This window comes from Elgaria multicarinata, chromosome 6, assembly GCF_023053635.1.
Source record: "Elgaria multicarinata webbii isolate HBS135686 ecotype San Diego chromosome 6, rElgMul1.1.pri, whole genome shotgun sequence".
NCBI classification, from domain to species: Eukaryota; Metazoa; Chordata; class Lepidosauria; order Squamata; family Anguidae; genus Elgaria; species Elgaria multicarinata.
Window position 1 is genome coordinate 20974465 of NC_086176.1, and position 24447 is coordinate 20998911.

General features: G+C 40.2%; 1 protein-coding gene across 1 annotated transcript in view; it reads right to left on the reverse strand.

Annotated features, from left to right (window-relative positions):
* Nucleotides 1–2351: 2351 nt before the first annotated feature.
* Nucleotides 2352–24447, reverse strand: part of KCMF1 (potassium channel modulatory factor 1) — a 59148-nt gene continuing 37052 nt past the window's right edge. Inside the window, exons 3-7 of the mRNA XM_063129128.1 lie at nt 18752–18891; nt 13774–13875; nt 11167–11341; nt 9789–10071; nt 2352–4454 (exon numbers count right to left, since the gene is read on the reverse strand). Coding sequence (XP_062985198.1) covers nt 4193–4454; nt 9789–10071; nt 11167–11341; nt 13774–13875; nt 18752–18891 — 962 coding nt within the window. The 3' untranslated portion in view covers nt 2352–4192. The remainder of the gene's footprint in view (nt 4455–9788; nt 10072–11166; nt 11342–13773; nt 13876–18751; nt 18892–24447) is intronic.

The window sequence follows — 24447 nt, forward strand, 5'->3', positions numbered from 1 at the left end:
AGGATTATCTGGTTGGGCACAGTCTGCCAGTGGCATATATAATTTAATTGGCCTAAGTCTGCCTTTGGAGTTCCTCCAGCCTCCAATTAATTTGAAATTAATAGATGAAAACTGGGAATCAACTTCAAACTTGCCATCAATAAAACTAAACAGGGCAATTCAGTATGGTTTACTAGGACACAAAGCAAGGATCAGGCTTGAACAAACTTCACAAAATAGTGTTGCACACTCCTATTTAAGGCATATGTAATGGTAGGTAGCAACACAATCCCAAGTTATCAACCCTGAAACATGATGGAAGAGAGAAAATCTGCACAGTAGGAAATGTACTCCAGAGGAAAGAGAATGAAATGCAAATTATATTCCTTCCTAATCATATGGCAAATCAAACTGCCTCTTCTGCAAAAAGAAACCTGTATCAGGGACGGGGGAGGATTCTTTCCCTAGTAAAATTGCAGTATCTCAGTTCACTTAGTTACATTTTTAATTCATCTTCATTGTTGAATTAGTTCTTCCTAGTTGGAAACTACCTTTTATGGTATTATCTGCAATATATTGGTCTGAATGGTTCTCAATCATCCAACTTGCTCTAAAATCTATTTTTTAAAAAACAAATCTGCCTCTAAAACAGTTCAGGGCCCAAAGTCTGCACTCAGTAGCTTCTCAATACAACCAGTCAGGTTTTGGGCTATAACTCTTTTTCCTTAGACTGACCTAAAGTAAGATTCATGGCCGAGATATTTTGATGTAACTGGCCTAGAGAAGAGTTGGGCTAGAAAATCCTCCAATTGCAGCCAGCTCCAAAAGAGTATTTGACATTTCACCACCTAGCTTCCTCCCAGGTACACCTAAAATGGTTAATAATATTTAATATCAAGTTAGTTAAGGTAATGCATGTTGTCATGATTGCATAAAATCTTTTAAATTCTAAAAATTGCATGCAAACATGTAGATTTTTGTTAAACTTTTAGTAATTTCTTTGAAGACCCTATTCTATGCAAGACTTTTAATTTTTATAGCTGTCATCAATACTTTTTTGTCGCATTGGCCAGAATTGCTAACACTGGTGAACCTATTATATTATACAGCATTCAAAATATCATGCTAGTAAGTAATCTTTAGCCACAAAACATGCAGGTAGCTCCCATGAGATGCCTTAAACTATAAAATTGCTTGTTAAACTATAAAATTGCTTGTAGCTCAAGTTGCCAACACCTAAATGATCCAAGAGCAGGCTGTTATCAACTATCCACCAGGCCAAAAGTGAGTTAAATGGCCCTTTTTCCTATCATTATTTTTATACAGGAGTTTGACGTGCCAAAATTCTGTTATTGTCAAGCTGCTGCCAAACAGCACACTAACATAGCCTCATCTGTAGCTTACAGCATTTCTAGCCTCTTATTACATGGAATGAATGGAGCTTGCCACCACAATTATGTTCTTGTGTTCAGGTGAAAATGGCACATGGCTTATTTGCAAAGAGGCACACTGGAAAAGTGGACTTGATAGCAGATGTACTCCCAGGAGTCAATTCAAATAGTCCAGAGGTACTATGGTGTTATTACTGTATTGTCTCAGCAGCTGAATCTGCACTAATGTAAGATGCATGTTTCAGGGGGGAGTGGAGTTAACACATTTAGCTGCAGATGTTTTTTGCCCCTGTTCATCAACACCAGAGGCCCTTCTCTACGTGCCCCCTTTCTGACTAGCTGAAAGCATTTCTGGCAATTGTACCACCTCTGTAGAACATTCCCCCAGGGAGATTTACTTAATGCCCACAACTTCTGGTCTTTGCTTAGCATCAAAATACAATTTTTCACAAACCATTAGGCTGAATACGATTTTATGGTGCTATGACAAGTCATCTACTTCTATTACCTCTTAATCATGTTATTGTGTTTATCGTTTGTTAGTGAAGAGCAGAATTATCTACTACTTTACAAAAATTGTAACGAAGGCGCTAAATACTGAAACCTAACCCTACCTTTGTACTCTAGCGATCTCATGACCATTCCAGCTTTTGAAGCTGGAAAACTGGTGGTAGGCAGCTGGTGTTCTCATAGTATCCTAGTTTCAGCAGTCCCAAGATGCATTGTTGCTCCATTTATTCAAGTATAACATCCTTTATCAGACAGGAAACCGGTCTCAAGAATTCCTCTAAAGCATGTGGATAGGACTGCAGTTTCTCTTTTTAAAACACATTTTACAAGCAGTAAGTAAACCTTTAAAGTAACATATATGGGTGCAAGGAATTGCCCAGTGTAAGCCTCATTATAAAACATCACTAAAGAGAATGCCTGGAATCTATTTGTCTGGAAAACACACCAACATCAAGAAAGAATCAACTGAACAACAGTCTTGAAAATGCTTTATTGAACTGTGTGTCTTACTGTAATGTGCAGGTGTGTTTGAAAAGACTACAGCTTGAAAACTGGTATTGAAAATCCTGAACAATTAAAAAAAAATCCCTATCAGGGTTAAACTTCCAAGATAACCAGAGGGCTGGCGCAGAATCCCCCCCCCTTAAAACATTTTGTTGCAGAGACTAAAAAAAACACAAATCTGTTACTGTATTTTATATAGAAATAATGAGCCAGAAACTAGAAGCTGTGGTGGGTTTTTTTTTTTTTTTTACCATTTTAGATTAGCATCCATATCAGATTTCTATTGAAAGCCCACCCTGCTGTTTGAGTCTGAAATTTTACTCTTAAGATGCTTGCAATGTGGCAGAAGTGGAAGGGTATAGAGAAAAGGGGTGAAGAAAGTGAGAGAACCAGAGAGAAACATGATTATGGTCTAAGCCTAGTTTAGATTTAATCAGAAGCTGTGTGCAATTTTGTCTTTATAGTCTAACTTTACATTCCCTTCCCCACCCCCTACCCCCAAAAACCAAAACCCCTCCTGTCCCTGCCTTGGGGCTATTATGAAAGTCTATGCACAAAAACACTGTACATTTTTATACATACAGGATTAATAGTATAGGCATGTAGGTGGCATGATTCAATTAAAAGGCTTTTTTACTTTTTATGCCAGAAAAAAATCAAGAAGAAATAATAAATAAAAAGGTGCTAGAGTTAGCATTAAGAATGCAGTTGTAATATTGACAAAAGTGGGAAGTCATCTCCTCAAGCTCTCCTGATACTGACAAGTCTCTGCAAACTAGGAAGCAAATACATAAATAACTCAAAAACATATGATTGAGACTGTGAAGCTTTTAAAACTAAGACAACATAATCCAGGTTAACTTTTGCTTTCTTTTAAGACAATGAATAAATGAATCATCTACACCTGAATAAAACATGTTTTAACAGTTTGAATTTTTTTTTTTTTTAACAACCACAAAAAAAAATCTTTAAACAAAGTTGAACAAGTATTTTGATTATAGGGCACACAAAAGCCCCCCTTTGCCAGAAAGTTTTGGCAGTAGCCTTACTTTTGTGTCTCCTAGAGATGCATAAAAAGCAGGCTGAAACTCCGTGTGGATGTGTGATGGTTAAAGAGAGCAACATAAGGGTCACACTGAACGAAACGCCACACCCTGGAAATGACAAGCTGTCCCACTGCAGAGCCTGCATGATGTGCCAACAGCACATACAAAAAGGTGGTTCAGACATAACATTATTCAAAAGCTACTTGGTGGCCGCACACTGCGAAGTGAGCACTGACGTCTTTTGTCTTGTAACCTTTGAATAATGGGAAAGCTTTTCTTTGGGGGTGGGGAGGGAGTTTTTTTTTTATAGTTTTACTCCTTGTATTTAAATTTTTTTAAATGACAAGGTCACTAAAACTCATGCACGCTGCAAAAAACCTCATGCAGTAAAGGTAAACCATCCAAGCAGTTTTTATTCATTAATATTCATAAATACACACAGCAGCTTCATTAGAGATTTCATTTTTTTTTCCTCTTCAGTTTGAATGTGGAGTATTAGGAGAGCCTTTTGCATGTCAAAAGTACAGGGCACAGAGGATTCTCCTCTGCACTGAAACCTACATTTACCTGCTAGAAGTAAAAATTATTTTTAAGTGGAAATGATTATCATATATATCTTTTTCTCTCTTCCTTTGAATGTACACAATGTAACAAGAGTGACAGACCTGAAATTACAATCACCAAAACAAACCCAAGATAGTTGTTGTCCACTTTCATTGGCAAATACAGCACAGAGGACACTGTCTGCGGAGTGGGATGTCATCAAAGAGGAGGTGGAGGAGGCTCATTTCCTTTATTACTCTCTTTTAAATTTAGGTTTTCTAAAGCAACATCTAAAGGCATAATATCTACACAGCCCATAGCACCAAAATCTGCAACCTCCCCACGCTCGTCCTCATCAGAGGAGGAGCTTTCTTCCCGCATCAAAGTGGACAGTAGGAGCTCTTGAACGAACAGGCTGCGGTCGGCCCGCTCACTCTCCATTGACTGACGCTCTACTTCAGACATCTTGGGATCGTTCAACCTGCACAAGAGGGAGAGATGGAGCAGGATACAGCTGAAAATTCAAGGGACTGATTGCACCCCAAAGGCATTCGTCTGCAGGACTAATCATTCTTTAGCCATATGTAAGGCCCTGTGGATGTCAGGATTTCATCATGAGACTTTTAAAATTGGGCTTCCGCTTGCTCACCGGCATCTGCTGGTAATGAGAAGACTGAGGAAGGTACCAGAATGCAACTATCGATCCCCAGGCCCAAGATGCACATGACTGCGACAATAGCTAACAAACATTCCCTCTTTATATCCCAACCCTCAAGAGTCCCCACTACTGATCCTGTAAGATCTCTATAGGCCGGTGCTTGTGCCCACTCCATCCCCTTCAAATAACTGCTAGAAAGTTAGCAGTCTACCACACAATAATACAATTTGAGCAAATGTGTGTATCAATAGGAGGGATCACGGCTCAGCAGATGAGGCTGAGAACATGCTATGCAAGTAGAAAATGACTGATTTAATCCCAGATCTCTCCCCATTGAAGGACCTCAGCAGAGAAGGCTAAGCTAAACCTCTCCCTGATCCATGGGGAAGCCACTGTCACTACTGAGCTAAATTAACACTACTGGCTTTAGGAAAGCGAGAATAAACAAAAATAGATGGTACTTAGCACAAAAGAAAGGAGGATTGGGACTCCCAAATATAAAATTATATTATGTAGCCAATAGGTTAAGACATGTAGCAGAAGGTATGATAGGAGTAGGAGATTTGAGTTGGATGGAGGATAAAACAAGAATGGGAAAAGATTGGAATTTGGAAAATATTTTTTTTAAAGAAGGTAATAAAAAATGGGGTGAAGAAATAGGAAACCCTCTTTTAAGGTTTCACTGGGAAGTATGGTGAATGTATAAAAAGGAGTTACTCTCGAGTATATCTCCATTAACACCTGTGATAATGTTAAGGAGTTTCCCAGGAAATTTAAAGGATAGTTTGAGTAAAATTCTAATAGAGGAAAATAGAATGAGATAAAAAAATTGGTTAAGCGAGATGAACACTCGTGAAAAATTAGAAGAGGTGTTAAAGGGGAAGAATTTAACCTGGTTAAATTATTGGCAATTGGAACAATGGACGAAGAAATGGTTAAGAGATAATGGTGAATGCAGAGAATTGACAAAATTTGAGGAGCTGATTGTAAAAAAAGAAAAGGAAAAGGGAGAAAATAAAGGGATAAAAGGTTTAACGAGTGGAATATATAGAATATTGGTTGGGAAGGGGGAGATGGAGAATATGGGAAAGATGGTTTGGGAAACAGATTTGATGGTACAGATAGGGCAAAAGAGTTGGGAGGGAATATGGAGACAAAGAGTGTTGAGAAACATGTTGGTGAGAATTAAAGAAAATTATTATAAAATTATATGGAGGTGGTATCTAACCCCATTGAGATTAAATAAAATAAATAAGCTGTATTCAGCAAATTGTTGGAGAGGTTGTGGGAAGAAAGGAACGTATTTACATATGTGGTGGGAATGCGAATATTTACAAAAATTGTGGAAAATGGTGTTTAATGAGATAAAAGAAATTGTTGGAATGGAGATTGAAGAGACACCTAGTGTGGCATTACTATCATTATATGGAGATTTAAAGTGTAATAAGGGAATTAAAGAATTGATAACAAATTTGCTGACAGCAGCGAGATTAATTATATCTAGGAACTGGAAGGTCCAAGGAGATTATCGTATTGAAGAATGGTAGAAGGAAATTTGGGATATTGCCATTAATGATAAATTGACATGTAATATTAAAGTAAGAAGAGGCATAACAAATACGAATTAATTTGAGGGAATTTGGAAACAGTTCCTGGTATATGTGTTCTCTCTAAGGGAAGTGGAAAACCACCACCACCAGGAGAAGTAATGAGATTTTGGAAGCAGGAATAGATCCCAAAGGGTGAAGGGGAGCAATTGTATTGTTTGATTATGAATATTGATAAATTACAAATGTTAACAGTCGAGCAAATTTATGTAATTTTTTTTCTTTTGATTGATTGTTTTAATGTGAAGTTGATGTATTTTAATTTGTGTTAATAAAAAACTTTTTTTTAAAAAAGAAATGTAATAAATAAATAAATCATCCATCATAAAAAAAAACTACTGGCTTGACTCAATATGAAATTGTTTATCTCTCATTCATTCAGGACATTCTGTGAAGAACTTTGGCATTATGGTCTTAAAACGTGTTTTTTGGGAAGTGTGTATACATAGGGATGTATATACAGAAGAGTCCTTTTCTTAGGGCAGTATCCAATGGGGCGCTTACATCCTCGCCTATTCTCTTGCCCTCCACAGCTTCATTTGTGCAAGCAGGACGCACCACTTACACAACAGAAATTTAATGCTTCCCAGAGGAAAAGCTGAAACAAGCAGAAACACTAGTTTATGGATCGGCCCAGTTAATTAACCCACCATTTGCTGGGCATGAGTAGGAGCAAGTGAGCTGCCTCTGCCGCACTCCTCATTGCTGCTTTTATTTTACAACCTACAATCACCCCGATAGTAGGTTTCTTTCATGACATCCTTATCTGGAAATGTTGGGTTGTTTAGAGATTAAACAACCCAGAGTTAACTCAAGAACAAATCGTATGTTAACTCTGGGTTGTTTAATCCCGCAAATAACCCAGAGTATTCAGATGCAGACACCACAAGAGCAAGCTATGCCTGGGGAAATCGTAAAATCAAGGCGGAAATGAGGAGTGCACTCATTCGCTTGCTCCTACGCTTGCCCAGCAAATTGTGCAAACCAGCCCACGGTCTAGAATCCATTTCAACACACACACAGAGGAATGGAAAGTAATACTTTACAGGGAAGAGAGGGAGATAATATTATCCTTTCTTAGTAGTTATGTTTGCAGTGGAGGGAAGGTGGCTGTTAAGAATAGCCTAAGTTTCTGAAATTCACAAAATCCAGAGGAGGGGGCGTAGCAGTAAAAATGGGGAAGAATCTTGTGGCATCTTAAAGAGCAACAAATTTGTAAGATTTTATAACAATTTCAACACACACTCTAAACAAGTGGGATCAAATGGCAATGAAAAGCAAAAAAGTATAGTCTGTGACAAAGCTGACCTGAACATTGTTATTCTTCAAGTAAAACATTTTAAAAGTAGCCATCAGCAGAAACTGCTGAATTGCAGCATGAATCCTCAGCTGCCAAGTATCATTTTGTCATCAATCATTCTAGGTCTGGTAAGTTAATTTACATCTGTAGGACAGGAAACCATTGTCTCTATTCAAACACAAAATAATAGAATGAAACTACTCAATAAGCTCTAATTCAGCAGTTTATACTGCTATCTTTATTTAAAACTTCTTTGTTGAAGAAAAGCAACTTTCAGGTCAACTTTTATTGTTATAAACTGTACTTTTTGCATTTCCTTGCAATTTTACCCCCACTGCTTGCAGTGTGTGTGTGTGTTGACATGGATTCTGATCCATGAAATCTTATGTGTTGCTCTTTAAGGTGCCAAAAGAGTCTTTCCTCCTCTTACTGAAACCCCTCCGCTTCATTAAAAGTAGCCTTCCCTCTGCTGAAATAACAAAGCATTAAAGAAGAGCAGAGCAAAGTAATTCTCTCTCTGCAGTATTACTTTCCGTGACTCTTGGGTTGTTCCCTTTGGATTTGTTTACATCCTGAATATAACCTATTGACCTTGCACTAAGTGACAAATCCTCTATTTCATTCTGAAATAAGCAGCACAATTTCATCTGTATTGTAAAAACTAAGGGTGATGGTGACAAAATAATTCAGTGTACATATATCATATTGCTCATATTAGGTATCTTTTAGGATTGGTTAGATCCAAAGCGTAAAGATACCCAGATGTCCTTTCTTGATTACAAGAGCATTTTTATGAAGGAATCACAATCAGCTGGATCCTTGGAACAATATCCCCTTTCTGGGGGATTTCAAATAAGACATTATCACCATCAACATGAAACTTATGGAAGGAAGCTTGAGGGAGAGGAATACTCGAGAGGAAGAGGTGTTTTTTTAAAAAAGAGATGAAGCTGAAGAATCTGACTTCAAAGATTTCTAAGAGTCATGATCAGTTTTATACATATAAGTGGGAAAATAACAAGAAGAATTATCTCTGAAAATATATGGCAAAATATCAAGGTCCTCTTATATATCGTGGGCGGCAAACTTGTTTTGACCTACAACACTCCCATAAGCCCTAGCCAGCATAGCCAGTGGTGAGGGACGATGACGGCCGGAGGCCAACAACATTGGGGGTGGGTGGGGTTGCCCACCTCTGATTGATATATCCTTGACCCAAGTTGTTATCCTAGTATTATAATGTACAAATGCACGCTGCTACAGAAATAGTGCAGATCGTCACCTACACTATATCATAGCCCTGCTCTACTGTTAAAGACATCCTGGCTTTTGATAACAGTTAAAGAAAAATAGATTTTGTGAGCTTCAGTTCCATATGATTCACTGGTTGTTGTATTTTCAGGCTGTCTGAAATATTTAAGAGAGTTAATAATATAAATTATGGCTGCAAAATTTATCATAGTCTGTCAATGACAAGGTTCACTGACTCTTTTACTAAATGAATGTATCAGAAACAGGAAAGTGTCAGAACTACCAACAATGTTCTAAAAATGATACATTAGACAAAACAAAGATGATCAATATACATGAAGGACTATTTTTAATTTAATTGGTCATCTTATAGGGGTTCTTTTAGACATTTTATATCCACTATAATACTCTTGTGAATATTTAGCAAATATACACGCTAAAATAGGTATGAATAATTTAATTTGGTGTAATACAAGCTGATCAACAAAACTCTCTGTGTATGTATGTATAGGATCTCTCTCTCTGTATAGGATCTTGGAATTCTTGGGTGAAACCCAAGATAAAGTGCAACCGTAGACAACTGACAGGCCTTAGAGCCAATTAGTGCTTTTGAAAACAGAATTATATGAAATCACCTACAGATTGCTCTATAATTTGGGGGATTTTCCTAAAATGTAACTGTAAATGCAATAGAACGTGTAATCTAGGTCTTGGATTACAGTTTGCGTCACTTTTAAACTCTGTTCCCTTTCCACCCTTTGGAACATAAGCCAACACACACACACACACACACACACACACACACTCTCTATCTAGTAGATACAAATATTAAGAGAAAAAGCAGTCTTGATATGCTGAGCTAGATTGCCACTACCGAAGTAGGTGGAAGAAAAGCAGATTGTGGGCAGAGAAAGGATGCCATCAGAAGACAGCTGTGTATGCCAAGAGCAAAGCAGAACCAAGAGCAGCAATTGTGACCAACCCTCTAGAATGAGTTACCTTGTAAGGAGGAACTGAGAGTTCTGGTTAGCCTGTTGACTGTTCTCTGTGTTAGATGTGTTGGTTGTTGCTGTTGATTGTGTAATAGTGGTGGTGACGCTGCTAGTGTTGGCGCGCCTTGTCGCGTTGCGTGCAGTCTCCAGTTGTTGCCGTGCCGCCTGTGCATGTTGTCGTTCTAACTGCAATTGCATCTGCAGCTGCTGTAACTGAGACGCCGAAGGGCCAGAGGAATTGAGCTGTCCTCCTGCAGAACGCCTCACACCAGACAATTGAGACAAAAGCTCTGCCAACATTAAGAAAAAAGAAAAAGAAATCAAGGGTTACAGTGAAATCTAAGATAGCAACACTGAGCCCGCTGCCAGCAGCACCTCTCATTATCACAATAAATTCCTTCTAGAATTCTGTTCCATTCACTTCTGGTTTTACTCCATCCATGTAAAATAAACATAGGTGCATTCCCCGTCCCTAAATCTCAGTCTCTCGTGAGAGTCAGTGCGGTGTAGTGGCTAGAGCAGCGGTTCTCAACCTGTGGGTCAGGACCCCTTTGGGGGTCGAATGACCCTTTCACAGGGGTCGCCTAAGACCATTGGAAAACACATATTTCCGATGGTCTTAGGAAACTGTATTGACTGAACTATCTCATGTATCATCTTCTGTATTATTAAAGCTATTGTTATGTATTATTTTCATTAGCAAACCATCCCATGACAATGGATCGTGTAGAGAAGAACGAAAATAATTTTATGGTTGGGGGTCACCACAACATGAGGAACTGTATTACAGGGTCGCGGCATTAGGAAGGTTGAGAACCACTGGGCTAGAGTGTCAGACTGGGAGTTGGGAGATCTGGGTTCTAGTCCCCACTCGGCCATGGAAACCCACTGGGTGACTTTGGGCCAGCCACAGACTCTCAGCCCAGCCCACCTCACAGGGTGGTTGTTGTGAGGGTAAAGTGGAGGAGACGAGGATTATGTATGCCGCCTTGGGATCCTTGCAGGAAAAAAGGTGGGATATAAATGCAATAATAAATAAATTAACCTAATACATTGCTGGTGCTATGAAAACTCAACATCGAATTAGCCCCCCCACCCCACCCAAAAGCATAGGACTTTCGAACAGTGTTATCTTTCAGGCTGTCAATTGCCTAAAACTTTATCAGCCCAAATTATTCAACACTGCTACAATTGACTAAAAATATAAACATACATGTATATATGCAAGCAGAAATCCATATAGCAGTGTGTTCTATAGGGAACCGAGATGCAAATAAAATTAAACTGCAAATACCCCTGCTTTTAGTAAAACAGTTTATCGTACTGGATTCATAACGTACAAGGACCCAGAAAAACAAAGGAATACAAAAGTTCTTAAATCTTACCAGCGATAGGATCCATGGCTTCCCTATTGCTTGGAGAATACGAACTCTGTGAAGATGAAAATCCACCAGTGGAACTGCTAGTAAAGTGCATGTTTGATCTACGTGCGCGAGGGCCACCCAAACCCCGGCCTGGGTGAAACATTCTACGAACATGCCGAACGCCGCTGGATTCATCATGATCAACGAGTTAAGGAAAAATGTCAGGATGCAAAGTTACCAGGTTACAAAAACAGGAAAAACTCAAATGATGGACTTGTAAGGTTCAGCAAGAAAAAGTGGTCCAAATTTATTTCCTGGGTTATACAAGCTGTACAACTAGAGCCAAGCCTGCATAACATACAACCAACAAGCAAAATACAGCCTCACTTGTAAGTGTGAGGGATTTCCTTCATCCTTCTTGTATACAAATGGCCCAATGACTTCACAGATAGCCACATGAAGTAGCCCACTGAACATTCAGACCCTATTTACAGCATTGCTGGCATCACATACAAGTTGAACTTTGTGTGCACTGTCCTGCTTTAGCTGGGGTTGTGTTCTCTGCAGTGTGATTCATGTACAGCTCCATTAACAACTAAGGGTCATTAAATGACCCTAGCATTTGTTAGAGCTGTGCATTTCTATGTCAAGATCGCTTTAGCCCCCCCCCCCCTCTCAAATTGCACTATATGAACTTAAATCATACTGTATTACAGTGGTGGCCAAAATTGTGGAGACTTTTTGAAATTTTCATGGTTTGCATCTTTGCAAGCTTATAGAAAAGGTTCTGTTTCACGAACTTCAAATGTTTATATATCAATTGAAAGAGAATGTAATGCTGAATTCAATACAAAAAACAGAATGCAAATATCTGCAGTACAAAAAAAGTTATGCTTACTTTAGTCTAAAACCAAACACAGGTGTGATTGAGTGAAGAAGCAGATTGGAATTGCAAACCCTATGGCCAATCACAGTCCTAGCTCTGGGGACCAATCACATGGCAGTAGCTGCAATACATCATGTTTCAAGTTGGGGAAAGTCAGTTTTGCTGTTTGTTCTGTAAGTGAAGCGCAAATTGAATATTTGAAGTGTTTCTCAAATTAAAAGTGTACATATGTACATCATAAATAGAGCAATAACGCCAAAGAAAAGTTGATTGGACACCCAGGAAAAGAAGCAGGATTGTTGTATTATGTGAAGCACGTCCTTCCATTGATATATAAACATTTGAATTTCGTGAAACAGAACATTTTCTATAAGCATGCAAAGATGCAAACCACTGTATAACTTAACAAGCATTGTTCAGATTATACTGTGCCCAATACAGAGAGGATATACATTTAATATAATACAAAATCTGGATAACTACAAGCAAACTGAACCAAAGCTATAGGAATTTATTTTTCTGAACGTTTCTCTATGAACAGTATTCCAGGTAGGAGAGGAGCTTAAACGTCCAAGCCTTTCTTTAAAAGAAAGGAAAATAAATTCCACCATTTTATGCTAGCCATTATTGGTATTATTATTATTATTATTATTATTTATTTATATAGCACCATCAATGTACATGGTGCTGTACAGAGTAAAACAGTAAATCGCAAGACCCTGCCGCATAGGCTTACAATCTAATAAAATCATAGTAAAGCAATGAGGAGGGGAAGAGAATGCAAACAAGCACTGGGTAGGGTAAACAGGCACAGGGTAGGGTAGAACTAACAGTATAAAGTCCAAGCAACATCAAGTTTTAAAGGCTTTAGGAAAAAGAAAAGTTTTTAGCTGAGCTTTAAAAGCTGCGATTGAACTTGTGGATCTCAGATGTTCTGGAAGAGCGTTCCAGGCGTAAGGGGCAGCAGAGGAAAATGGACGAAGCCGAACAAGGGAAGTAGAGACCCTTGGGCAGGCGAGAAACATGGCATCAGAGGAGCGAAGAGCACGAGCGGGGCAACAGTGTGAGATGAGAGAGGAGAGATAGGAAGGAGCTAGACCATGAAAAGCTTTGAAGGTCGACAGGAGAAGTTTATATTGGATTCTGAAGTGAATTGGAAGCCAATGAAGAGATTTCAGAAGTGGAGTAACATGGTCAGAGCGGCGAGCCAGGAAGATGATCTTAGCGGCAGAGTGGTGGACAGAAACCAATGGACTGATGTGAGAAGAAGGAAGGCCAGAGAGAAGAAGGTTGCAGGAGTCCAACCGAGAAATAACCAGTGCATGAACAAGCGTCTTGGCAGAAGAGACAGACAGAGATGGTCGAATCCTGGCAATATTATACAGGAAGAAACGACAGGATTTAGCTACTGCCTCAATATGAGGAATAAAGGAGAGCGATGAGTCAAATATGAAGCCAAGATTGCGAGCTTCCTTGACTGGAGTAAGCGTAACATCATTGACAGTGAGAGAGAATGAAAGATGAGGAGAAGGTTTAGGCGGAAAAGCAAGCAATTCAGTCTTTGCCATATTTAGTACAATTAATACGAAGTGTTCAAACAGAGCTTATTTGGCATATCTAGCTATTCAACCCAAACTCACTAGGACAGTGCTAAAACACTAACAGAACCACCTGTTTTGGAATCAACATAGGTAGCTATTAATATCTATCTAGTAGTTTCTTCTTGGCTTAGGAAAGGATATTAAATCTCTCGGAGCTCTATGTTCCAGTGTAAGATGAGCTGCAAAGTCATCTGTAACATGATTGGGATCTCCTCCAGGTAATGCTGCACATATTGGACAAATCTGAAATGACAGAAGTTCGAATCAAGGGTCTTCAACAATTGAGCAATGTAACAGCAAAAGGGACCAACAGCAGTCATCACATTAGAGAACACAAACTACTATCTGTAGAGTCAGGATGAGAAAATAATAGCCCTCCTTTAACTCTATCCTCCAGTTCATAAGGATGATCAAGGACAGCCTTGCAAATATTCAGGAAGTGGGCAATCTCCCATCCCTTTTCCTCCCCTCTACTTCTAAAACACAGCAAAGGAGCTGCTATAGCACACAATTCCCACTTTTATGCTCCTAAACAGGGCAAAGGAGGGGGAAACTATCATTGGCATTCCACTATTTCTTCACACCAGAGCTCTCTAGCAGCACCTGTTCTTTTTCTGACACCCAGACACAGAACTAAAAGTTTTATTCCTGGGAGGAGAAAAGATAAAAAGAGATAATTTTGAAGCCTGAGAGCATCACTCCCACCGATGGAAGGAGGAAAAGGAAAAAGATATGCTAGAATCCTGTGCAGGCTTACTCAGAAGTAACCTATTCTGAACATACAGGGACAAATCTATTCATTTGTATAAGTTAATGGCTTGTTGGCGGTTTTTTAGTGTTTTGTTCTTCAGATCATAATACGTAATCATTTTCTTTTTAATGATCAAAAAACCTGCTGGTTTAAGACCAGCGTTATGTTATCTTGTGTAGGCTCAAGCTCCAGAAAGCCAGGAAACTGGAAGTTTAGGCTGATGCCTTTCAGACATGCCCCGTGATGTTGTACAATGTAAAAAAAAATGTGCTTGCTTCCAAACAGCAGGCATGGGTCAACTCACAGGAGGATTTCTCTAGCAATACAGTAATATTCAGCTGCTTCACAAAGCAATACTGGGTCTGGACAATGTGGGACATCTTTGCTGGTCCCATGCACTCCATCCTTTGGGACTGAAAAACCCAGGAAAAGTATGGGGGCACGGATGGTAAGTTGTAAGCAAGCACAATTGTGACATTGCACAACATTGTTATTTAACACAGAGGCATGTCTGTTAAGGCATCAGCCTAAGCTTCAATTTCGTGGCTTTCTGGAGCTTGGAGCCAACATGGGATAATCTTAACTCTGGTCTTAAACCAGTTTTTTTTTAGTGTGTGTGTGTGTGTACACGTACACACATGCAGGTACATGCACACCCACACCCACTCTCTCTAGGTGTGACTTTAGTGTCCCTCATCTAACGCGCTCCTTGCACTTCAAAATTTACTACACCAATGTACATTATCCTCCTGTTCCAGGGCTAGGTAGGACAAAACCTAGCTCAGGCCTCTTAAGCCCGATGGTCATTGAGTAAGTTCTGTTTCATTATTAAACACATTTATATCCCACCTTTCTTCAATACAGCTTAAGGCAGAATACACAGGGTTCCCAAAAGATTTCCCATCCAGGCACTGACTTGACCCAGACCTGCGAAGCTTCAGCAAGGTACCTGCATTGTGTTCCTTCTGACAACAGCCCTGGTATGGCATGTAAAAAAATTGCAGGTAGGGAAACCCTAGCTAGATTTGACATTTTCCTGCTTTGCTCCAAGCAGCTGAGTTCCTTGTTCTGTGACCTCTCTGGAATTTGACTGGGTGGCATAAACTCTACAGGGGAATGAATGCCTGATGAAAGAAAGAAGCCTGACGACTAGTTTTAGTGTTGTCCTTGTTCTGATGAAGCCCAACACAGATAATGAGCAAATTTCTAGCAAGGGCTAATTATATTTCCAAAGTTGCAGGTGTCTTAACAGGTAATGTCCAAGGCAGGGGAGACTAGTTTAAGAAAACACACACATAACAAAAAAGATTTCAAATTGGGTTTTTAATTTTTTTTAATTAGGTGTCCTTTAAGAAAACAACTTGTTTTAAATTTGGAGAATTCACATATGCCACCAGGAGCACCATGGAGGAAGTAGTGGCATATACAAAAAAGCAGTAACAATAATACAAGTGTATTGTCTACACTCATAATCCCTAAAAACATAAACGTGACACCATCAAACACGCTGAGTTAAATATGATTCCTTTAGACTAGCCTTATAAATTAGCCCCCAAAAGTTATATAATATTTTCCTCCATTTTACTCATAAGAGGGGTTTGAGGAGGATGCACTCTATCCCTCCTTTGCCAGCCCCTCTTGTGAGTAAAAAGCAGACTAGTAAAATATTTTGCAAATGAGAACATAAGAAGTGCCCTGATGCTGGATCAGACCGAGGGTCCATCTAGTCCAGCACTCTGGTCACACAGTGGCCAACCAGCCATCGGCCAGGGCTGAACAAGCAAGACATGGTGCAACAACACTCACCAAACCATGTTCCCCAGCCACTGGTGTACACAGGCTTATTGCCTCAAATACTGGAGATAGCACACAACCATCAGGGCTAGTAGCCATTGACAGCCTTCCCCTCCAGGAATTTATGCAACCCCCTTTTAAAGCCATCCAAATTGGTGGCCATCACTACATCTTGCAGTAGTGACTTCCATAATTTAACTATGCGCTGTGTGAAGAAGTCCTTCCTCTTATTTGTCCTGGATCTCCCACCAATCAGCTTCATGGGCTGACCCCAGGTTCTAGTATTTTGAGAGAGGGTATTTCCCTCCCTCGTCCACCAGCCTGTTCAGTTCAGAGGCTTTGCTGCCTGTGCACCCAACACAGAAATGCAGCCAACTGGCATGGGAGGGGTGAAATGATCCAGGCCTCCTCTACTAGCCCACTCTCTATTCCTTCTCCACCAGCCACTGCGTTTGCTCCTTTCTCCACATCTAGCATAACAAACAAAGTTGGGTTGTGGTGAAGGCACAGATCACCAGGGTGCCATGTTTTTATGCTGGAGGTGCAGGAGGTTCACCTGCTGTAGGTCTATAACAGTAACATAGCAAGGGGGTGACCAAGGGAAGGAGTACTCGTATCCTTCACCATCAGCACTTGCACTGTAATATCTTGTCTTTCACGAATGGGAACAAACATGCACGCAGTTCCTATCGGACTGTGCAGAACACGCCCTGGTTCATAGAGAATTTTGCTTTCTAATAATTCAGATGTCCATTTATGCAAAGGCTGTCACGATTCCTAAACTCAAAAGATCTCTATAAAGGATGCCTTTGAGTGGGTGCTCAGGAAACAAGTGCACATAAGACCTCAGAGGTTTCACCCATCACACCACCAATTCCTTCATCAACTTCACATAAATACAACTTCTAATAACCTAGATACCAGTTCTGTTTTTGTTTTGCAGCAATCTAACCACCTTGTCCCTTCCCACTTTCTTCTTTGCCATTCTTTGAAGTGCCTTTGTCAAAACAGAGTGGATTTAGAGCAGATTTAGGAACAACACCTTGGATACAGAGAGAATAGTGCTCTTGCCTAGGTACTACACTACTATACTACCATCCTCACAACTACGTCTACTAATGCAATACCCTAGGTTTGTATAGTATTCCATCTATATGAAACACTACCGCCACCCAGTGGAGTCAATCAGAACTATGTCTGTAAACTTTAATTGGTAGATTAGTCTATTAAAGGTTTAGTTGACTAAATCAGGAGGAACGAATCTTACCTCGTGGGGCTCAAACCTAAAAGCACACATGTTATTTTTAAGGCTATTTCGGTTTTGATGCCTTTTTATTAGAATTACACACACACACAATACTTCCACACCAAATTTGTTTTTATAGAATAAGTTTTCAAAAAAAGTTATATTAAGAATAACATAAATTCCAGTGTGTAAAGAAAGACAACTTTGTCAAGGATTCATTAGAAAAGAGCTGCTCCCCAGCTCAAAGTAGTCTGGCTGTGCACTAGATATTTTGTTGATTCAAAACACAGCTGCTATTTAGAAATTATATTCTCTAGTCTGGCTAACATAGCTTCATCCTTACAGACAAGGTATGTTAGACTAAGAAGGTCCACAGCCAGCTGGCAAACTTCCTAAGCATGTTAATTGAGCCTAAATAAGATATAAAAATGCCTCAACTGTAAATACAAAGGTGTGCTTGGCAACTTTCCACCTTCATATAATTTGAATTTGATAGCAATGTAGTCGCCAATCAATTCAACAACACTTACAACCATACCCTAGGTTCTAAGTGCCAGTTAGGACTAAGTCCAGGTTCATGAGCTATTTGGTTGATTCCATGTCCAACTATTCTAGGATACATGTTTAGGATATCTAGGAATTGTATCTCTTTGCTCTGACCAGAACTTGCGTTTATCCAGTCTATGTGAGGGTAACTGAAGACACCCCATTACAGCAACCTTTTTTTCCCTTTAAATGCCTCCTTGATCTCATTCTCTATCTAAAAATCATCCTGAGCGTTTGGGTTGGGGAGATCCATGCCTCCCTCTGCACAGAGAAAGGGAGTCAGCCTTTCTGCAAGCCCTGACCATCCTTGGGAATCCCCAGCTTATTTCTGATCTCTGAACACAATAAAGCTCTCCATGGCTTAGGACCTGGAGACCTGGTGGGAGTACCTTCTCCCCTATGTGCCTGCCCTGATATTAAGAACTAGTGGGGATGCCCTCGTGAAGGTGCCACATCTGCATTGCTGCATCTTGTAAACTTACTTATCTGCATTTCTGTTCTTCCTTGTTCACTGTTTTATCGGCTGATGATGTATGATTTTGTATTTTATTGATTTTGTACCTGCTTTGGGATTATTTTATAATGAGAAGCAGGTAATACATTTGCAGGGGGAAACAAAGCAAAACTGGAAAATAGGACTGTCAAAGAAAACACAGTGGTTACTGATTTTAATATTAACTAGTAGTTAATTTCCTGAAAATTTTGGTGGACAGAATTTCAAGTCTTAAAGTTATTTCTAGTGTTATTTAGAAGCAAGAATAAGCAAGGGTGTTTACGCTTACCACTTCTGTTGATGTTTCTGCATGTTCTGAAGTAACGTGTTCTTGAAGAGATGTTTCCGTATAACCCATTTTTCCACAATAAGGACAAGTAAAAGACTGTGGCTGCTCTACTGAGAAAGCTTCACCACCATAGTACAAATCTGGAAAAAGAAAATTTGTGTGGACTCAGTTCACAAAAAAGTACTGGCTAAAAATATAGAAAACACAGAAATATTGACTCTCCAAATTGCTGTTGATTCAGACATTTGAACCAATTTACAATTCAATGAATTAATCTCTCACAATACAAAATTATTACATCCTTAAAGCATCCCTGACAGATGGTTGTCCAGCTGCCTCGTGAATGCCTTTAGTGTGGGAGAGCCCACAACCTCCCTAGATAATTGGTTCCATTGTCGTACTGCTCTAACAGTTAGGAAGTTTTTCCTCATGTCCAGACGAGCCCATTATTCCGTGTCCTGCACTCTGGGATGATCAATGCTGGCCCTCCTCTGTGTGACAACCTTTCAAGTATTTGAAGAGAGCTATCATGTCTCCCCTCAGTCTTCTCTTCTCCAGGCTAAACATGTCCAGTTCTTTCAGTCTCTCCTCATAGAGCTTTGTTTCCATACCCCTGATCATCTTCGTTGCCCTCCTCTGAACACCCCCTAGCTTGTCTGCATCCTTCTTGAAGTGTGGTGCCCAAAACTGGACTCAGTACTCAAGATGAGGCCTAACCAGTGCTGAACAGAGGGGAACCGGTACTTCACGCGATTTGGAATCTATACTTCTATTAATGCAGCCCAACTGCTGGGGAAAAGTTAATTAAAAAAACGGTGGGGTGGAGTAGAGCACCTTAGCAGCACCACGGAAGGAACCTGGGGGCACACTAGCACCTATGGCCACTGCATTGGCACCCATGGCCACCACACTGCTTACCCCTGGTGTATATCATTATTTCCTCAAATAAGAAAAGCTCATGCAACACCCAGGGCGTTTTCTTTTACTGCCTTTACACTTGTATAGTTCATACAAGTTGACCCCTGAGAAAGTGCCATAAACAACCCCAAACCAACCAACCATAAAAATACAACCAGACATAACCTCCACTGGACTGAATAGGCCAGCTGTGGGAATGTGTGCTCCTTCCCCTGCAGCAAACTCCCACCAACTCCCTACTTCTTAACTATGCAGTCTGTCAGCACCAACATGAAAGCAAGGGGAAAGCTAATCAACCATTCCCTTAACCCAGAATCTGAAATCAGGGTTAACACTGGTATCAACAAAGTGCTTAAATGCAGCCAGGGGTGTGGGGTGGGGGTGGGGGTGGGGTGGAGAGAGAATCTGCTTTAGGAAAGGGAGGCTGCAAGGAAAGAATTACGTTCCTGAGCTTGGCTCCTGATTTGCTGGTCACTGTTAGCTGTGAATAAGCATTATGTTTACATCAACCCAGAGTGCAAACCTTAAAGCTTCACAGAATGCTTTAAGTGACCCTTGAAGTGGAACAATCCTAAATTCCTGCTAGTAAAGCTGGCTCCAATGTTGGACCAACTGAGTAAACGATGCAAGTACAGCAATTCCTCCTGAAACAAAAAAGCAACCTTCCTTGAAAGCTGCTCTGCATACAGAAGTGGGGACGTTCACAAATGATGCCTCTGTTAAAGTGAGAGAGCACAAGGCCACTGAGGAATACAGACTACGAGTACGACATGGCCCCACAGAAAGCTTCGGAAGTAGGACAGAACTTAAGGAATATGTTTGCTGCTCCATATATCGCTATTAGTTAAGCAGATTTTTAATGAGGCCACTTAAGTGGCAGTAATACTGTTTCAAGGAAGTTTTAACAAAGATCCTAGATAATGATATCCATAACAGTAAGGTCATGTTCCGTCGTGTTCTCTCCATATCTACATGTACAGTATATCTATACAGAGAGACTTCTCCCCAAGAATCAACTCTACATGCAAATAACTTTCTCTAAGTGACTAATTTATATTCCACTTTTCACCCAAAATTGCGCTCAACTGAGTTTAACAATAATAAACTATATAAAAACAGAATTTTGATTAAAATATAACATAAAAGCAAATTAACAACACAATTAAATACACAACAAAAGGAAATTAACTGCAATGACTTTAATCTCTGCAAGGAGAGTGAAAGATTTTGACCGGTTCAGACGACATGCTAAACCACAGTAGTTAAGCATTTTGAGCTAAACATTATGGCTTAGCATGTCCTGTGAACCATGACTTAGTAAGTGTATCATGTGAACCATTCCTAACCCGGCTATTGGGCGGTATAGAAATGTAATAAGTAAATAAATAAATAAATAAATAAATAAACCATGGTGGCTACATTACCATGGTTTAAACACACTCACCAACCATTGACTGCAAAAGGGTAAATTTTGTATATTTGTTTTTAATGTTCAGTTTTAACTTTTGTAAACCGCCCAGAGAGCTTCAGCTAGGGGGCAGTATACGAATGTAATAAATAATAAAATAATAACAATAATAGGGGCAGGGGGTGGGACAGGACCCAAAAGCAAAATAGAATGTATAATATAATAATACGAGTATTGAAAAGGGGAGTGTGTAGGGACACACTGGTACTTTTGGACTTCTCAGCGGCTTTCGATACCATCGACCATGGTATCCCTCTGGGAATCGGGGGCACTGTGCTCCAGTGGTTCCGGTCCTACCTCTCGGGTAGGTTCCAGATGGTGATGCTTGAGGATAGTTGTTCCTCAAAAAAGGAGCTGTTGTATGGCATACCACAAGGCACCATCCTATCCCCAATGCTGTTTAACATCTACATGAAACTGCTGGGAGAGATCATCCGGAGGCATGGGGTGGGGTGCTATCAGTATGCCAATGACACCCAAATATATTTCTCTATGCCTTCGATAACAGCGTCAGCTAAGGATAGTGTGTCTCCTTTGAATGAATGGAGGCAGTAATGTGCTGGATGAGGAAAAACAAACTGAAGCTGAATCCAGACAAGATGGAGATGCTTGCTGTCAAGGGCCCCAGCCGGAGTTTGGAGGTGTGTCAACCAGTTCTGGATGGGGCTACACTCCCCCTGAAAGATTGTGTTCACAGCCTGGGGGTGCTCCTGGATCCGGCGCTCCAAATGACAGCCCAGATAGATGCGACGGCCAGGAGTGCCTACTATCAGCTTCGGCTGTTGCACCAGCTGCACCCTTTTCTAGAGTTGGAACACCTAAAGACACTGGTAACCTCAAGGCTCGACTTCTGCAATGCACTGTACATAGGGCTACCATTGTACCTAGTTTGGAAACTTTAATTAGTTCAAAATATGGCAGCCAGGTTGGTCACCGGTACATCTAGGGGTAAGCATATTACCCCAACAGTAAAATCACTCCACGGGCTGCCAATTAGTTTCCGGGCAAAGTACGAAGTGTTGGTTATCACCTTTAAAGCCCTACATGGTTTGGGTCCAGGTTACCTGTGGGATCGCCTTCTCCCATACTGTCCATCCCACACACTCAGGTCCTCTGGGGAGAACTTACTGTATTTCTTCGATTGTAAGACGCCATCGATTGTAAGACGCACACTGATTTCAGTACCACCAACAGGAAAAAAAAAACCCCTAAGACACACCCGCGATTTTAAGACGCACCCCATTTTTAGAGATGTTTATATGGGGAAAAAAGTGCATCTTAGAATCGAGGAAATAGGGTACTTCAGTCTGCCAAAACTAGGCTGACAACTGTTACCCAGAGGACCTCTTTTTCTGTCGCCCCCAGACTGTGGAATGGCCTGCGGGAGGAGGTTAGTCAACTTTAAGACAGCGTTAAAGACTAGCCTTTTCCGGCAGGCCTACCCAGATGAATTTGAAACCGAAGAATTTTTAAGAAGTGTTGATTGTTATTTTGTTATTTTGTATTGGTTTTATATGCTCTTTTAATTTATTTTATGTGTTTGATTTATATTGTATTGTTGTACTAATGTTGTTTCCCGCCTCGATCCAAAGGGAGAGGCGGGTAATAAATAAATAAATAAATAAATAATAATAATATGGAATCATCTCTCTTCTAATTTTCAAGAGCAATCTAGCTTAGTCACCTGGAGGATATACATATCTGCACAAGGAACTGAACTATTACAAGCTGGACAAAGCAATCCTATGATGAGCTATGATAGCGAAGCAGGGGATCCATTTGTGTATGTTCCCTGCTCTATCCCAGCTGCCACTGAATGTTCTGCAGAAGCTTCTCTTCTGAGGTCGCCACTGTGACCATGGAAGAGATGTCAGAGAGAAAGAAAAGAGGGCAGGATGATGGGTGGGGGAGGGAAGGTCTGGATCTGCTCAATCCAATAGTCTCCCCATCACTGTCATCACCCAGTCATCACCCAGTCCCTGGTAAGCCAGCTAGCTAAACAAAAATGAACCAGAGGACAGAGAGGCTATAAAAGCTTCTATCCTCCTCCTGTCCCAACTAGCTCTTGCCAGCGGGGCTTTGGATAGGTGGAGAGCTCTGAAATCAGAGCCCTCGGTCTACCAAACAGCAACCCCTTAGTATTGTACTCTAAGCTACTCCGATCTTTCTCAGTTGCAAAATTCGCACTGCTAACTAGACCAAGATGTTTCTCATAATAACAGTACAGCAAGGAAGAAAAAAGGAAAAGAATTCCAACTACTTTGTAAGCTACTGGTAATCCTGGTATAGTTAGTGTATAGTGCTCGTTCACAGAAACCACTTGCCTATAAAAATAGTTAACATGTTAACAAAATATACAAGGCCAACACATCCACACAAAACTGGTAACTATTCCTCTCTTGAGTTGACTTGTCCAAACTATTTTTAAAAAAAGAAATCACATTTCATCGATGTTGCTAATTATTGTTTTGAATTATTTTCACCTCATCCCTGCAACCCAGTTAAAAGCCAAAGCACATAGATTTAAGAAGATTTAGTTCCACAGGTTTCAAAAGCTTAAACTGAAGTACTTTGAATCCAGTGGGTTATAGATCAGAAAGCACAAAAAGCCAGATGCCTCTTCCATTAGACCAGCCTTACTTCTTAACCACTCGTCTTAATCAGCTACAATTCAAGTCCATATATGGGACTGTTGTCTCACTATGAACCTGCCCAAGTACTAAGATCTGCAGGAGAGGCCCTTTGGAGGATGCCATTACCTGCAGGGGGCAACTGTCAGGCACACGTAAAAAAGCTTTATCTTGTGTTGCCCCAAACTATGGAATGGGCTCCCTCAAGAACTACGATGGGCCTCCAATTTCTTGACCTTTAAAAGGGGTTTAAAGACATCTTTTCAACTTAGCTTTTTAAAAAATGTGTACTTTTTAATATTCTTGTTTTATTGTTGCAAAGTTCTATTGTTTTAAACTGTTGTACAACGCCTTGGTGGCTTTTTAAAAGATAAGGTGGTATATAAATGTTAATAACAAATAAACAAAAACCAACATTCTAAAGATAGAACTTTGAGAAAGCAACAAGGTTGTAGGTTAAAAGCTTTTATTAAAGTACTGTCAAATGTCGCACTGGGATATCAGAAAGGCTTCTAGATGCCATAATATGCCTGAAGATCCTCTGGCTGGAAAGCCAGGATCCTTCTGTATAAAATATAGAAATGCTACCTATGTATTTTGTTGTGTTTTGTACCAAGAGCTCTCTCTGCCTTATTTCATTAGCCATCCTCACTATTCCCTGATGACAGGAGGTGAAGCTG